General features: G+C 43.0%; 1 protein-coding gene across 1 annotated transcript in view; it reads right to left on the bottom strand.

Moving 5' to 3' along the window:
• Positions 1 to 17,640, bottom strand: part of LOC108919315 (collagen alpha-1(XIV) chain-like) — a 71,218-nt gene that overhangs the window by 31,506 nt on the left and 22,072 nt on the right. Inside the window, exons 7-23 of the mRNA XM_018727229.2 lie at positions 17,518 to 17,637; positions 17,040 to 17,204; positions 16,505 to 16,666; positions 16,199 to 16,356; positions 14,868 to 14,997; positions 13,459 to 13,604; positions 11,355 to 11,484; positions 10,864 to 11,003; positions 9,786 to 9,912; positions 8,349 to 8,488; positions 7,030 to 7,162; positions 6,900 to 6,935; positions 5,762 to 5,904; positions 3,485 to 3,614; positions 2,894 to 3,016; positions 2,636 to 2,785; positions 812 to 928 (exon numbers count right to left, since the gene is read on the bottom strand). Coding sequence (XP_018582745.1) covers positions 812 to 928; positions 2,636 to 2,785; positions 2,894 to 3,016; positions 3,485 to 3,614; positions 5,762 to 5,904; positions 6,900 to 6,935; positions 7,030 to 7,162; positions 8,349 to 8,488; positions 9,786 to 9,912; positions 10,864 to 11,003; positions 11,355 to 11,484; positions 13,459 to 13,604; positions 14,868 to 14,997; positions 16,199 to 16,356; positions 16,505 to 16,666; positions 17,040 to 17,204; positions 17,518 to 17,637 — 2,250 coding nt within the window. The remainder of the gene's footprint in view (positions 1 to 811; positions 929 to 2,635; positions 2,786 to 2,893; positions 3,017 to 3,484; positions 3,615 to 5,761; positions 5,905 to 6,899; positions 6,936 to 7,029; positions 7,163 to 8,348; positions 8,489 to 9,785; positions 9,913 to 10,863; positions 11,004 to 11,354; positions 11,485 to 13,458; positions 13,605 to 14,867; positions 14,998 to 16,198; positions 16,357 to 16,504; positions 16,667 to 17,039; positions 17,205 to 17,517; positions 17,638 to 17,640) is intronic.

Genomic DNA, 17,640 nt, shown 5'->3' with positions numbered 1-17,640 from the left:
CCAACCCCAAGTAGGTAAGTAGAATTAGGTGTGTAAATCACAATCATTTATTCATTCTATACATTTAAGATATAAGATTTAGATTTATAGGTTTATTTTAATATTTAATGCAAGAATAAAGACCATCCCAATAGGGTTAATGTTCTTTCAAGCAGAACTGTAATTATAATACTGTACTGTATTTATATTTTTACTATAATATCCATATACATAATGCAGATAATAATATAACAGGTAATATAAATAATACTATGATAACAATCTATTTCAAAAGTGTACATTTTATATATAATGTTATATAAAAAATACCTATATACTAATCTATCAATATTAGAATTATTTCAACAGGTAATGTGTGAAAATTTGTGTAAAACGTGACAAAGCCCTATTGCACAGCACTCCACTCAAATATGTTAATTGTTGATATATCCTCATGGCTTATATAAGGGGGTTTTTGGCTAAAAAGCAAAGTCAACTTATGACGGGGTCATCAGAACAGAACTTGGTCATAAACTGAGGACCACTAGTACATACACAGTACCACGAACCACAGAGCAAATCTGTTGCTCAGTAAAATATAAGTAGGAGTTTTCATTCTCTCCCACCCATGCAATGTAACATGTGGAAACAGTTTCATGCAAACAATAAAAAGTGGAACTTATACAACAGCAGGCGTGACCCATCTGACCCGTGAACTCTCAACCCTATCATTTGACCAGCCGCAGCCTTCACTGCAAGCCAACATTTTCACTGCTTTGCCACAAGAAGCCTTGCCCTGGGTGACCCAAAAGCTGAGGGAAGGACGACTCACTGAGCAGGGATTCGATGACGACCCGGTAGAGGTTGGCGTGGCGATGGGCCTGCCACTGAGCACACATGCTTTTCATGCGCACCTGGTAGCTGCCGAGGTTCGACACGCCCAGATACACTGGAAGAGATGAAAATCCGAGCATATGAAAAAATGCTACTAGTCATCATAGTGAAATTATGATGGAAATGACTATTATTACTACTCAAACTCAGTGCAATGGGAGAACAGTCATACAATGATTAACAATAAACCAAAATGTAAGGCTAGTTAATCCTGCTTTTAATCTCGTTTTTAAATAAAACACCCAGAACATAATAACATAGCAGCTGAAACCATGTGAATTGGTGCCCACATGATAGTTAATATCCATATACTGTGATACAGACACTCTCTGCTTGCTTGTTCAGTAAAGAATGGATGCACATAAATAGCTGCAGCTGTTTCCAGCAGGTTTATAGGATGCACATGGGTTTGGTCCCATATATTGTCTTTTCAAAAACAGTAATAACTGAGACACGGAAACTTCTGACAGCAACATGTCTCTATCTGATTCAGTCTCCTATGCTTCAGCAACCTCAGCGAAACGCTGTTTTTCAGCTCCAGCCCTGAAAGCATCAGCAAAAATAGGGAATTATACACAGGGACTCTGACAAAGTGCAATCAGCTCAGCCATAAATTAGATGGCTCTGGAAGAAATACATTTTATGATTGTACAACACAAACCCACTATTTGAATAAATGTAAATGAACTCACATGCTTAATTCTCAATTAAAATAGACCATACACTATATTTCTACACTTAGCATTTATGCATAAGGGAATTTAATCTTAGGTTATACAATCTGTGAAAGAATGACAATACCTGACTAGGGTATAGTTTATATAGAAAATACAGAGATTTTTAATATGTGTTTTTAACTAGAAGCCGAACACTTAGAAAACTGGGACTCGATCCGGTCTCTGTCTGGAAGGAGACTGACCTCAGGGTCACCACGGCACGGGAAAAAGATGGGACATTCCCTGTCAGAGGAAGGGAGCCTCAGTTGACATGAACGTAAGGTGAAAACGTACATTCTCTTAATTTGCTCAGTGACTGTGCTCCTTCCTGCTTCAAGGCAGGCGGCATCACTGATACAGCCCTACATCCGACCGGCAGATTTGTCAACACAATCTGGCTTGTCTCTTACAATAACACGACAAAGATGCTGTGACGAATTGGCGACTTCACTGATGCTTCATCTGATGCCTTTATGGGAATGGGGTCTCGCACAGTCCATGTGGGTTTCATAAGGTGATATAACAGATCATGTTGAAAGCATAACAGAAGCAATCTTGAGCATTTACTCATTTTGCAGACATTTTTCTCCAAGCCCACTTGCAGTCTTAACTTGCTTACAGTTATTCACCTGCTTATACGGAGCTGCGAATTTTCACTCTCAGCATTTCAGAGTAAATAGGCTTAAGAGCACTACAACAGGAGACCAGATTTGAACCTCTAACCTCACTGCCCAGAAGCCATCACTTTTACCACTACACTACTTACATATGTGAACCACCTCTAAAAAGCAGTAAATAACAAATTAAGGGGAGAAAAAATTTACCTGATGTTTCTGCCTCAGCTGAAAGTAATACTTGTTTTTATATAGAATTATGCTCCATGTTAATCAAATTATTGACCTTTTAAGATTTCACAAATATAAGAATAATATCACCCTGATTCAGTCAAAGCAAGAAGCAGAATGTCTTTATAATACATGCACATTTCCCTTTATGATAATTGTGAAGTGCTGACTGGTTATGGGCTCAGCGCCCCGCTTGCTTACGCGTCTTCGCTTTGCCGACAAGTGCCTCGCTGGAGCCGGTGGTGTAGGACGAGATGACCTTGACGCTGTACTCGGTCCCACTCAGCAAGTTCAGGATCAACATAGAGTTGACATCATCCCCCACAAAGGTCTCCAGGGCAGGACCTGGAGCTGTGAGGACATACCATCAGACTCCTACACATGGGAATGTGGACATAATATCATTAAGGAAGTAGGCGAGTGACAGCTGCTTCACTGCAGGTGCGTATAGGTGGGTACCTGAGACCGGCTGGTACACGATCCTGTAGCCCATGGTCGGCGAGGGGGGCGTGTCCCATGTGATGCGGAAACGGTTGTACCATTCATCCGATACTCTCAGATTCTTGGGCGCTATGAGAGGCACTGCACGTCCGAAGGGACGTGTGAAAACGCGGACGGCAACACGGGTGCAGATATAAGGAGGCAGAGAGAGACAGAGATGGTTGTAAAGAAACTTACGACAAATCTACAGCCCTTTAACATAATGAGTAACGGAAAAACACACCAATATTTCGCCAGGGTTTCCTTGGCGTTACATCTCTGGCACACAGCTGGAATTTACTTAATTTAAAAAGTGTTGTCAGTTAGAATGTGCTTGAAGCAAAATTCAGTCATTTTGAGCAGCAAGCGTTTTGTGTAGCTATATTTTTTAACTGTAATGCAAATAACTGTGGTATGCACAGAATAAGCCACCCCAGGATGTGTTTAGAAAATAACATGCACTGGGGGTTCAGGAAGGGTGGGGTAAAGCCTGCATCTCGATCCATTAAAGCATTATTAAGGAAAGCTTTCGGGACCGCGACATGATGGCAATGGAAACGGCACGCTTACAGGTGCGGCTCACGCGGGACATGCTCGGCCCCTCCCCGCTGGCGTACACAGGGGTGACGGTGACCTTGTACTCGGTGTCGGACAGTAGGGGTTGCAGCAGCAGGTTGTTCTGCCAACCAGGAACTATGACCTGAAACAGGACGTCTCCAGAGGTCAGACTCAGAGACCAAAACATATTTCTTTGCATCTCCAATGTATTAAGAGGTCTTAAGATCTTTCTTGCAGTGGAGACACAGAGCTAGAAACCGCAGGTTTGACACAAAAATAACAAAATGTTTGTGACATCCTTGGGTGACACACATAACTAACCCTTATAAGCTCGTAGGAAAACTCACACCAGCAGCTGACTTGCTGTATATGTCTAACTGACCCACATTTTACCTTGACCAGTGCATCGCAACAGACGTGTGGTAATCAGCAGGTAAACACATTTATTCTGTGTGCGTTCTCTGTTATTTGACAGCCGAAAAGCACTTTCAGTGTGGGATTTTACCATTTCTGATCGCATGTCTAAGCACATCTTACTTTAATTTGTATAAATTCTTTGTAGAAGGCACATCAAAGCTCAACATGGATGAGTAAGGGAATCTGAATAGAAATGTACTTTTACATACACACATGGTGTATCATACTGTCATTAATTACAATTTTTCTTCTTCTTCTTCTTCTTGTTATTACACACACACACACACACACATTTTCAGAACCGCTTGTCCCTTACGGGGTCACGGGGAACCGGAGCCTACCCGGCAACACAGGGCGTAAGGCCGGAGGGGGAAGGGGAGACACCTAGGACGGGACGCCAGTCCGCCACAAGGCACCCCAAACGGGACTCGAACCCAAGCCCCACTGGAGAGCAGGACTGCGGTCCAACCCACTGCGCCCTTCTTGTTATTATTTATTATTAAAAATACATACACACACTGGCTGAAACTGCTTGTCCCCCCCTTGGGACAAGTGGTTCCAGCCAGCGTGTGTATGTATTTATTATATTTATTTTTTTTAGAAGCTCTAATGAAAGATATAAAGATTAGGGAGCTTCTATGTCGGAAATTATGTGGAATGTGCGGAGCTGTTCCTGAAACTTGTGGTGCTGAAATGTGTTATAGCGGTAAAACATATAGTGAAATGAAACACATTATCTGTCTTGCAGAAAAGAAAAACATACAATATGAATCAATAACATTGTACTGGAGGTTGCGCACGCACGCACACACAGAAACCACTTCTCCCACACTAGGTCACAGCAAACTGGAGCCTAACCCGGCAATACAGGGTTCAAGGCTGGAGGGGGAGGGGACACACCCAGGACGGGATGCCGGTCCATCACAAGGCACCCGAAGCAGGACTCGAACCCCAGACCCACCAGAGAGCAGGACCTGGCCAGGCCTGCTGCACCACTGCACCCCACTGCGCCCCACTGGAGGTTGCAAACATGCATAATAGGATTTTTCTTCAGCTTTCCCACAGTACTAGAGCACATTTTAGCATGGCAGAAACATGTGGTGTGTGTGAAAGTCAGGTTTTATTATCAAGCTCTGATGTATTTAATCTTTTTCTTTCAGTTAAAACAAGGTGACAAGAAAAATGTAATGAAGAATGCAATGGGATCTCATTGCCCCAGGCATCATACTGGGTGATCTTCTCCAGTTGGAAAAACATTTTGATAAGGATGTACAAACTGTGCGGGGGGTGCGTTGGCGCAGTGGGTTGGACCGCAGTCCTGCTCTCTGGTGGGTCTGGGGTTCGAGTCCCGCTTGGGGTACCTTGCGACGGACTGGCGTCCCGTCCTGGGTGTGTCCCCTTCCCCCTCCGGCCTTACGCCCTGTGTTGCCGGGTAGGCTCCCGTTCCCCGTGACCCCGTATGGGACAAGCGGGTCTGAAAATGTGTGTGTGTGTGTGTACAAACTGTTTCCAGTGTTGACAGCTGAGTCTTCAGCAATTATCCTACTATGTTTCCAGTAAAGAAAAAAACAGAATGGACCTATACATGGTACTATAATAAAACCTCTTGTGAACCTTAGAAATACAGGGTTACACAAAATCTTAAAATTAATATCAACAAAAAACTAAAAATGAAACGTTTTGCAGAAGTACTACATGTACGACTCAGTATTGCCGCACACGCCAAATGAATTTTCTTGTTATGGTTTATTAACAGGTACATTTTCTGCTGTGTGGAAAAGCAATAACTCATGTCATCACCGGAAATAGAGCTTGGAATCCATGATACGCAGTTCACCCGCATGCTGACACCACAGTCTGACAGCTGCTTACCGACTCCTCGGCACGGTCACCTCTGGCAGTGACGTAGGAAATGCGGTACTGTCGCACATTGGGGTCTTGGAGTTGCCAGGACACCTGGAGGCTGAAGGTGGTTTCCTCACCAATGAGCAGGTTCTTCACAGCCTGGCGCACCACTAGGGGACAGGCATACCGCACTGTTACCACTCAAATACAGTGACCACATACTGTACAGGACACCATTCAGAGGTACAGCATGCAGTACAGGGGCCACGAAGAAGCAATACCCTCCAGTCGCATATAATGAGTACACACCAGAAGTACAGTACAGGTGGTCCTCCACTTGTGAGGGGGTTCTATTCCAAAAACCCAGTAATATCCAACTTTAATTACACACATTACTCATGTTAATACTAATACATAATACTAATTGCAGCACAGTGATTACAAAATAAAAAACAGTACAGGTAATGATTTATGAAAACTAACTATGACTGGATAGTATTTATTAATGAATATTGATTTCTCACTTGATTGCTTACTAGCAAAAGAAATATAATATGGATTTGGAAGCATGTATTTTTCATTAGTTTCACACATTATATGTGTTAAAGTAGTAATAATAATAATAATAATGTAAATACAGTACATTATTACTATACTGAGGGGATCTGGTGGCACAGCGGGTTTGGCCGGGTCCTGCTCTCTGGTGGGTCTGGGGTTTGGGTTTTGCTTGGGGTGCCCTGTGACGGACTTGTTCCCGCTCAGGGTGTGTCCTCTCCCCTTCCAGTCCTGCTCCCCGTGTTGCCGGGTTAGGCTCCGGTTCGCTGCGACCCCACTTGGGACAAGTGGTTTCAGTCTGTGTGTGTGTGTGTGTGTATTACTATATCTTCACACTGTACTTTTATCACTTTTGTTGGTATAAATCTATTGTCTTTTTTTTTTTTTCTTTTTAGCACCACTTTTTTGCTTGCTAGCTATTTTAAATTGAAAAATTCTAAGTCCGGGTGCTTTTAAGTCGTATATGTCATAAGTTGAGGAAAATGTGTACCCAAAGTAGCCCTATCTATCAGTCAAAGAGAGACCTAGCAATCAACAGGTTAATTTTTATACCACCATCAATGTGAACACCAATCTTCAGTTAAAAAAGTTAAAAAACAGTGGGCTTTACCTGCTGTTGTGGTTGCAATGGTTGTTGTCCTTTCCACTGGAACAAAAAGCGATAAAGATTCGTGTCAAATCGATTTTGATCAATATTTGTTTTGATTTAGCTAATCCCCGTAAGAGTTGGGTTTTCTTACTTGTCGACTCAAAGGTGGCCACTGCATCACTCTCTTTCTCGTCACTGTAGATGGCAGCCAGGGACACCTCGTACTCTGTCAGCGGCCGAAGGTCACTCAGCAGGATGGTGTCCACGTTGCCATTCAAAAGCATCTTCAGCAGAAAAACACAAGTGTGCAATCACATGCAATGCAATGTTAATTTTTGAAACAGCACGAAGCAGGTCAAATATCTTTCATCCGTCTGAAATTTTAAAGACACTTGCCAACATCCAAGTTATGAATTTTTGAAGAAAGACACTTCCTAATTTGTTTGTTTTCAGCTACACTTTCTTGATCATTCTCTTTTCTAAAATTCAGCTTGCATTTATATGGCTGAAAAACACACGCAAGGAGTCAATGGAAGGCACAGATTCACAAAGCTGTGCAGTAGTGATTCATCCAGGTTGTTTTTAAAAATAAAAATGTAATTTATTTTTTTTAAAAAAAAAAATCACATTTCAGAAAAAGCAACCAGTGAATAAATGGAGGTATGTGTCTATTATTACACTTTATTCATGGTTAGGATTAGACCAAACACTGACAAATCACGTTTATGTGATGAATCGTTTTCTTCCTTGTGGCCAGCAAAATACAGTTGGGATTTCGAGTGAAACATTTTTTAACGCTTTCTCCACTTGGCAGTTTTTTCTTTACTCCAGCATTTCATTCTCCTGTGGCACCTGAAGTGCAGAAGTAACACGGGAAGTAACACTGTGAACAGGAGATGGTGAACATTTTTAAAGAAGACATAAGTTTAATGTTGCTTCATGTTAAAAACAAAGTAATCTGGTGTCCCGTCCACATTATATCCTGCTTCACACCCGATGATTACATAGTATAGATAACACTAAGACTGTGCATTGTATGAGCGTTTGGTGAAAGTAAAACCAGTGAATGTTAAATTCATTACATAATTTCATTATCTGATGTTCTAATAAAACCGAACCTGTGAATAAATTGAGGGATTAACATGTGCTTCTAAAATTTTACTGATTGTGATATTGTGGTTGGACTTGAACGATTCCAAGTTATGAACAGACTCCCTGTCCCAGTTGTGTTCAAAAGCTGAGGTACAAGTGTCCATTTTGGGTAGCAAATGAATCATACCTTGTCAATGGAGTGAGTAATTCCTTGTCAACAAGTGGCTGATGTCCATTGTTGCACAGATTGTTATGTTCCCAAGTTCTACATGCTGGATACTATACAAATCAAACTTCCTGAGAACTACACTTGCATCCCTGTAGTCCACGAGTGTAGTTTTTTAAACTGTGTTCTACCATCACTCGAGCAGTTCTGACCTCTTTCGACTCCCCTCCTTTGACAGGTGTCCAGGACAGCCTGTACAGCACAATGTCCGAGGCAGCGTGTGTCCAGCTAACCCGGAAGCTGTCTGTTGACACATCGCTGATTCTGAGGTCCAGGGGTTCTGGAACCAGCTCTGAATGAGACACACATAGTCATCAATGATGGGTTTAAGCCAGGGTTCACTGTTGCGCTATAGCACAATATCTGACCACAAGAACGCAAGAATGTGACAAGTGCATAACGGAACCATACTGAACTCTGTCATTTAGCCCAGGCAATGTATAATCTGAAGCATAATGTATAATTCCCTATACTTCCCTATGACATAAATCAAGATGAAGACACTTGCAGGAATTCTCCTCAATCCCTGATGCATAGTATCCATGGACTGCCAGCGACACAGCCCCAATTCACGTTTTTTTGGAGTCTCAATAATGAGCGGCAACAAAACTTAAGAAAAGGGTTTGTTACAGTTGAGCAGAATGTAATATGATACAAAGCATAAGTAAATATCACATCGAGAATAACGTAACAGAGAGTCACTAAAGAAAAACTAAGAGTAAATCATAATAACATAATAAAGAATAAATAATGATGAAATTTTAAAAAAGTAACAGATGGTGAGAGGCTCCAAGCAGCCCATGGGTGACAGCCCTCAGTTCTTTGACTCTAGCACACTGTGAACCAGTAACTGCAGGCACGTGCGCTGCTTAGCTACCGTTTCTACAAATCGCCTGATTTTCTCAGCCACTTCTGTCTGGTCACTTTTCCGTTCAAAAGGGTTTGAAGGAGGCTTTGGGATTACCTGAATGTGTAGAAGGCAGACTGGATGCCAGCGAGGTGGGGCCATGTACTGACCGGGAAAGCCGATCATTAACACCTACACAACACCTGAACTCTACTCTGTCTCCTATTTCAGGTTCGGTGAAGCAAAACCAAAGGCTGGGAGACGGTCCTCACTGGTGACAATGTTTTCGGGGACAGAGTGTAAAGTTATGCTCCTTAGTTAAAACGTATACTCTCTCTTACATCTCTATTACATCACTCTGTGCTAACCGAAGGTGCTTAATTGAAAATAAGTTGCACAGCAACAACTTACATGTTTAACGTATAATGTCTGGAAAATCATGCAAAATTTCACAGTATTACATGTAACCAGCTATTGCTTTAGTGCAGGGCTGGCATTAGTCATCACAGGGCACAATCTGGACCTTTTTGGCAGGGCATCCAGGACTTCATATTATTTCAGATTAGCTATAAAGAGTACATGCTATCACATTATACTGAAAAGAAAACAATGTCAACATTTCTTAGCTCATACTTTGAGATAAAATGTGATGAAAACAAAAGCATAAAACGTCTGAGTTTAAGCACCCACAACAAAGCAAAGCAAAGTGACAACAAGGTATGAAGTAAGGACCCACACTTACTGGTAGTGAAGCTGCCTGTGTGGGGCTCAGCTTGACCGTCGTCATAGAGGGCAAAGATGGCCACCGTGTACTCCGTCTGGGATGTCAGGTTCCGCAGCTGTAGGGTAGTGACCGGACCCACCTCCACCTGGGTCACACCACAATGGGCACAACTTCAGTCAAAGCACTCCTTCTCATGCCAGCATTGAAGGAGCAATGAAGGAGGGATCAAACACTCTCACAAGAGTGATGCACGTCATTATTAGTATTATTGCTCATTTGTGTATCTTATAATATTTAATAAAAAAAAAAAAAATAAAAAAAAAAAAAATTGGTGTGGGTATACCGGGGGCGCGGTGGCGCAGTGGGTTGGACCTGGTCCTGCTCTTCAGTGGGTCTGGGGTTCAAGTCCCGCTTGGGGTGCTTTGCGACGGACTGGCGTCCCGTCCTGGGTGTGTCCCCTCCCTCTCCAGCCTTACGCCCTGTGTTACGGGGTAGGCTCCGGTTCCCCGCGACCCCGTATGGGACAAGCGGTTCCGAAAATGTGTGTGTGGTGTGGGTATTGGGATTTGTCTATCCTGTGTCTTATGCACCTACTTGAACGATGAACCTCGGTGCAGCAAGCGGTAGGGAACAAACTAGGTTTGCTTGAGACTTTCATGTCTGCAGCTATGTCTCCTTCTCTCAATGTAATGTATAAATTGTTCTTTTGCTGAGATGTACGTCGCTTTGGACAAAAGCGTCTGCTAAATAAATAAATGTAAATGTATTACAACTGCAATAACAATAAAAATTAAAGATAAATACTGTACTACTAGATAGTAGTAGATTACACTTTTCTTCAAACTAGTGCTTTCAGTTATTGACCCATTAATAGCCTGGGTAATTTTTACAGGAGAAATGTATGGTCAGTGCCTTGATCAAGGGTACTACAGCAGGAGGTGGGATTCAAACCTGAATCTTTGAAAATGCCTTTTTCAAGAGCACTAAAACCTTAATCCGTATGATTATATGTTTGGCCGTTGACGGTGGTGTGGCTTCCGGCTTCGCTTGGTTGGGCAGTGAAGAGTGTGTGGCAATGCGTGTGCTATGAGCGCACCTCTTTGGGTTGAATCCCGTTGGTCTTCACGTACATTATGCGGTAACCCTTGACCTTTCTGGATGCGGCCTCCCAGGTCAGCCTGGCGGAGCTGTGGTCGACATCTAAGAACCGAAGGTTCCTCGGTGGAAGAAGGGGCTCTGCGGACAGACAACTGTAAAGGTCAAAGTCTTGCACTTTCTAGCCTTTTTAAAAATTTGTTGCCTGACATCCATAACTATACGCAGACAAGAAATGCTTCTTCTCTTATCAAAAAGCAATAAGAAGCAAAGAAAATAATCCCAGTTGAGCACAAAATAATAATTACATAACAGAACAATAAACAATTAATCCAGGCTATCTAGAAAAATCTACCGGTAAGTCTTAGTGGTACGTTTTAAAATAGAAAACAATAAACCTGGGTTATAAAGTGGGATGATATATTAATAAAAGCTTGAGAGTCCCACTCTCTGAGCAAACATGTGACTTGGCTGGAAGAGGAAAACACTCACCTGTGGTTTTCTGACTGGTCATGGGATCGCTGGCCTCCTCCCCATACATGGCATACACAGTCACGGTGTACTCTGTGGCAGGGCTGAGTCCCTCCAACTCAATCTCATTCACAGACCCCTCAACCTTCACCTGTGAAGGAATAGGGGGTGTGGGGTCACATGGAGCAAAAAGGCCTTTGACCTTAAAGCAAAACTCGTTTTATTCAAACAAATACCAATATACATTACTAATGAGCTGTGCTTTGTTATCAAAACCAAGTAAATTGAGGTACTTGATTTTTAAAAGCAATGAAGGCGCTCCTGAAGTTACAACATGTGCAACTTATAACCACCCATATTTCTGACAGCCATCAGCTCAACCGTATAATATTTTTAAGTCCTGATGTGTGGAGGCAACATCTAGGGATGACCTCTCCATCTGCCCATATCTGTTATTGTGCCCAACGGTGATGGCGTTTCGTTTACAAAACTTTTCATATGATTTCCTTCAAGTTACAAGTTATAAAAATTAACCTGTTGGTTGCTGGACCTCTCTTTGACTGATAGGTAGGGCTACTTTGGGTACAGATTGTCCTCCACTTATGACAAATGTGATTTACAAGCACCTGGACTTATGACGGGCATCCCATTAACATTATTATATTATTTTAGAGTCCCGATGTTAGATCGTAGGGTCTAACACCGGCCTCTCCATCTGCTGTACAATACCATTGGCAGTCAGTCAGTGTTCAGGTGTTTAGCAGTAGCTGTTAACGTTACAAAACTTTTTGTGATTCAGGTCAAATGACTTTATTTTAATAGCTAGCAAGCAAAAATAAAAAACAGAACAACAGATTTAAAAAAATGAAAGTGTAAATAACAGTGCAGAACGAAAATATAGTTATTATACTGTACTGCATTTACATTATTACGGTTGTATACTGGCGACCCCGTATGGGACAAGCGGTTCAGAAAGTGCGCGCATAGTTTAAGAAGTAATTGATGAAATTACTGAAAAAAGTACTAACAAATCTCTATTATACAACAAAGCACTTGTGGATGTTAATTGCTTATATACTCCTATGCTTCACACACACACATTGTCTGAAACCGCTTGTCCCAAGCAAGGTCACGGCAAGCCAGAGCCTAACCTGGCAACACAGGGTACAAGGCTGAGTGGGTGGGGACACACCCAGGATGGGATGCCAGTCTGTCACAAGGCACCCCAAGCGGGACTTGAACCCCAGACCCGCCAGAGAACAGGCACAGACCAAACCTGCCGCACCACCACACCCCCTCCTATACTTCATGTAAGACTATTTTATTTACAGTGAGATCATTGGATTGGACCACTGTTATCAATCAAGGACTACCTGTCCTGTGCATGAGTGCACGAGGAAAGGTAGCTCTGCTTTCTCAAAGTGAAGCCTCCTGCAACCAGAACAGCCATCACTTTCACCACTATGGATATGCTCATGGGAGGGGTTTCATAGTTGCCTTCAAAGCAACTTACATTTACATATTCAGCAGACACTTTTCTCCAAAGCAACTTCCAGTGAACTCTATATAGTGTTATCAGCCCATACACCTCATTCACCAAGGTGACTTACACTGCTAGATACACTACTTACAATGGGTCACTCATCCATACATCAGTGGAACACACACACACACACACACACACACACACACACACACACACACACACACACACACTCTCTCTCTCTGTCACTCACACACTATGGGTGAACCTGAAGAGGATGTCTTTGGACTATGGGAGGAAACCAGAGCACCCAGAGGAAACCCACATAGACATGGGGAGAAATGCAAACTCCACACAGACTGAGTGGGGACTAAACCAATATCCTCTTGCACCATCCAGGCACTGTGAGACAACAGCACTACTCAGTGTGCCACCCTTACAACTACTTACCTATTCAAACAGCTAGATAATTTTACTGGAGCAATTTAAGCTAAGTACCCTGCACAGGGGTACCATAGGAATGGGTGAGAGCTGAACCAGCAACTCTTAGAACCAAAGGCCACAGCACTAACCACTACACCATCAGCTGCCCCTAGACCTCAGCCCAGGATTTTCCACTGCTGCCTCCATCTCCCTCCTCACCTCCTTTTCATCGGCAGAGCCGTCGTCACTCAGGGGGGCGTACAGGATCATGTACCCGGACGCACCTTCCACTCCGTTCCAGCTTGCCCGCATGCTGTTGTGGGTCACGTCGTACAGCTCCAGGTTGTTCACCATGGGTAGGGCCACTGAGACACACACACACAGAGCTGGGACTGAGGTCCTCATTAAGGACATACATTCCTGTTCCTGTAACGGGTTTGCACAGCCTCCTGGAAACTGAGATATCGCTGCTTTTACACTCAGTGGTCCTGCTGACATTTCAAAATCGCTGTACAGTCAAGGTTGAGATACATCCATTCAAGTTATGAGAATTTCACTTTATGAGGGGTTTTACATTTATTCATTCAGCACATGCTTTTCCCCCAGAGTGACTTACCGTATATATCGGACACCTTTATCCAAGGTGACTCACTGTGTTAAATACATTACAGTACACTACCTACATGTCTTTGGACACAAACAACATGGACAGGGGTAAACATGGGGGTTATTTGTATCCACATTTATTCCATGTATTTTGGTGTTTTTACAGCTCATCATAAATTATTACAATTTTTTTACAAACATGTTTCGTATATGTTTTATTAATTTTAGTGTAAGTACTACTTTATTATAGCATATCTCATCTCGAGGTTCATGTGGTGAGTGGGTTAGACAGTTTTTGGCTTATGCGTGATGTCAGCAGCAGCACAATTTAACACACACACACACACACACACACACACACACACACACACACACACACACACACACACACAATACAGGCAATGGGAGGAAATGGGGAAACCCACACACTGTTAAGTGCAACAGTACATGATGGCCATGAAAGATCTGAATCAGACAGTTAAACAGTACTTTACAGTAATTATTGAAAGGAAAAATAATTACCTTGTTATGTTAGGATAACTGATATTAACTACTGACCCGAATTCATCCATTTTAAAGGGATCTGGTCATATTTTAGCAGAAATGTTTGTCACTTCTATGGCTCAGGATCACGTGAAAATCTTTGCCATTAAAAATAATAATTAATTACATCTTCAAGTTATGAGATTTCACCTTATGAAGGATTTTTCAGGAACACAATGCCTTCACAAGGAGGGGGGGAGACTACCAGAAATGTGTTACAACAGATGTTTGAAAACACATTTATGATGTCATACTGTATGTCACACATGATCATCAAATAAAGTCAGATTAAAAAAATCGACACATTAAAAAACGGAATAATGCAACTCTTTTTGATCCCAGTGGGTCTCTGGAAAAACTATATGTGTGAACACAGCCATTGTCTCCTGAACAATGCACCTGCGATACAGCATAGTCGCCTTAGGCTCCTTGCCCCAGGGAGGTGACAATGTTAAGAGGCTGGGTTAGAGTGCACTCACGGGTGGTCTCCCTCCCCCTGAGGGCTTCGCTGGCTGACGACGTGTACACAGCAAACACAGCGATCTGGTACTCCGTCAGCGAGTTCAGGTAGCTCAGCACCACCGAATTCTCACTGCCATCCACCACTACCTAGAATAGACAAACATACAGTGTGAACAGGTTCCAGCAGTGGCCAGCAGAATGAGCAAGAGCAACACTTTTTAAAAAAAATATTACTGTATTTATATGGCTTTTATGCTGTAAGACTATTAGTATTCAGCTGGTGAAATGTTCCAAGCTGGTGTTCCAATTACAAAAATTACACCAACTGGTCCACCTGGGTTTTTTTTACTTCACACTCCAAGATAGGCCCATTCCAGTCCAGAGGATTTGACTTTACACGGAGCTTCCTTTAATTTAAATTTCAGCTTCCAATGTGTTTTTTTTTTTGCATTTATGAGGACTAAATTTAGATCTTGTGGTTCCCAACAGCTGGGCAGCATCAGACATTTACATTTATTCACTTTGCAGATGCTTTTCTCCAAAGTGACATACAGTGATTGTTAACTACAGTTTAGCTGACACACGTATTAAAGGTGATGTACAGTGTTAGATATGTTGCAATAAACCCCTATTATCATTCACACATTTGCACCATACAGCAATGTAACATGCACACACACATAAACACTAAGGGAAAACTGGAGTCATCAGTTCCCCTGAAACACGTCATACGACTCTAGCATGGTGTCATACTTACGTACATTTGGTTTGTAAGTGTATATTGTGTTATGGCTAAACAGTTGCCATACAGTTATACAGTATTATACAGTAATTAATAAAGGCAAACTGCCTTGTTATGATAACTACTATCTCTTCAATGAATTGTGTCCATTTGATTGGATTTGTAGGGGGTGCGGTGGCGCAGTAGGTTGGACCAGGTTCTTCTCTCTGGTGGGTCTGGGGTTCAAGTCCCACTTAGGGTGCCTTGCAGTGGACTGGCGTCCCGTCCTGGGTGTGTCCCCTCCCCCTCCAGCCTTACGCCCTGAGTTGCCGGGTAGGCTCCGGTTCCCCGCGACCTCGTATGGAATAAGTGGTTCAGAAAATGTGTGTGTGTGATTGGATTTGGTGATATTTTACCATAAATGAATGTTCATTCTGGGGCTCAGGAATGCATAAAAATTTTTACCTTTGAAAGCAATGGTAATTTTGTCTTTGAGTTATGAGAATTCACCTCATGAAGGGTTTCTTAGCTACATGTTACCTCTGTAAGGCAAAGGAAGCCTACTTTCAGCACCACTTTCCCACTGAGAAACTATGGTGCAGTGCTGTGACATTTTGTGGAGCTCACCTCATCTGGCTGGCCCCCTCTGGTCGGGTAGTAAACAACACGGTACTTCTCCACTGTCCCGGGCGGATGAGTCCAGGACACGCGAAAACTCCTGGCAGTCACCTCGGATGTTACCAGGTCCTGAGGGGATGCAACCATTGTCTGACCACCTGAGTCTCCTGCAAACAGAAATAATTGTTATGTCAATTGTCATTTTATGAAGTGCCGCAAATAATTCATCAGTCTGCTCAATAATAAAATCTCACTCAATTCTGCGAAGTGGAGCACACACGATCCCTTCTCCTGCAGCTTCTAGCAAGGCCTCACCTTTGATCTCCATGTCTTGCTGCTCGACTCGCTCGCACAGTGCCCTCGTGAGGCTGTCTATGATGGTGCCCATGGCACTGAAGTCGGCAACGTTGTAGACATGCGTGTCCTCGGGCGGCGAGGCGATGGCCTTCAGTTCGTTTTCGTCAGCGTTCTTCACACCTTGGCTCAGGAAACACGAAAGGTCACAACAAGTCTCCTCCTCTCTCGCATACTGGAGCTCGACAACTTTGCAGCTCACTTTTTCCCTTGGCATTACTTCTGATTCTTAAAAAAAATCTGATAACTCAACATGAAGAGTGGCTTTTTTCCTCAGTAAAGATTTTAGGAGTTATTTTTACAACTACTGTATTTCCAAAACACTCGTCTTTGTCACTGCAGACTTCTCACAAAATGAGAACCTCACACAGAGGACTGTGTTCCAACATATCCTGTCTAATTTTTTCAAAATGTTGTTTATGCCACATATAAATGGAAGAATTTAAAACACAAAGTGAAGGCATGTGAATGAGTTTTGAGCTGTGGCTCTTCATACCAATAGAGAAAACCTCAATGCCGGCCTCCCGTAGACTCTGTGCGGGAGGGATGACATCATCCTGTGACTTGCCGTCGGTGATCAGGATGGCAATTTTGGGAACACCCGGCCTGGCTCCAGACTCGGGCTTGAAGCTGTACTCCAGGATGTTGTTCAGAGCGAGACCTGAAGACGAATGAGCACGCTTTGATCCGAGCAGCTTTGGACAGTCCCACCTAGAATGTCCCCATGGCCTTAATGGATGCACACAGGCCCTGGTCCAGCACCCAAAGTGTCCTCTACTGGTCTTCAGGAACTACAGAGTGTGTGAATGTAGCCTCAGTCCTCCAAAAAAGGATGTTTGTAAATGCTCTGGCTCCTGCTCCTCTCAGTGGTGGTGTGCAGCTTTAATAGTTTGGCATTCCCCTCCCAGGGACATCAGAACTCACAGCTGCTAATGATAAATTGTTAGTATACTCAACATAAAATATCATAGTACCTGTCAGTGTGTTTCCTCCCTTGTAAGGCAAGTTCTTCACTGCATCAATCACAGCATCTTTGGTGGTGTAAGCATTGAGGTGCCACTCAGTCCTGGGGTCACCGCTATACTGGGTCAGTCCTA

The sequence above is a fragment of the Scleropages formosus genome, chromosome 23 (assembly GCF_900964775.1).
Source record: "Scleropages formosus chromosome 23, fSclFor1.1, whole genome shotgun sequence".
NCBI classification, from domain to species: Eukaryota; Metazoa; Chordata; class Actinopteri; order Osteoglossiformes; family Osteoglossidae; genus Scleropages; species Scleropages formosus.
This window is presented reverse-complemented; position numbering and strand designations above follow the sequence as displayed.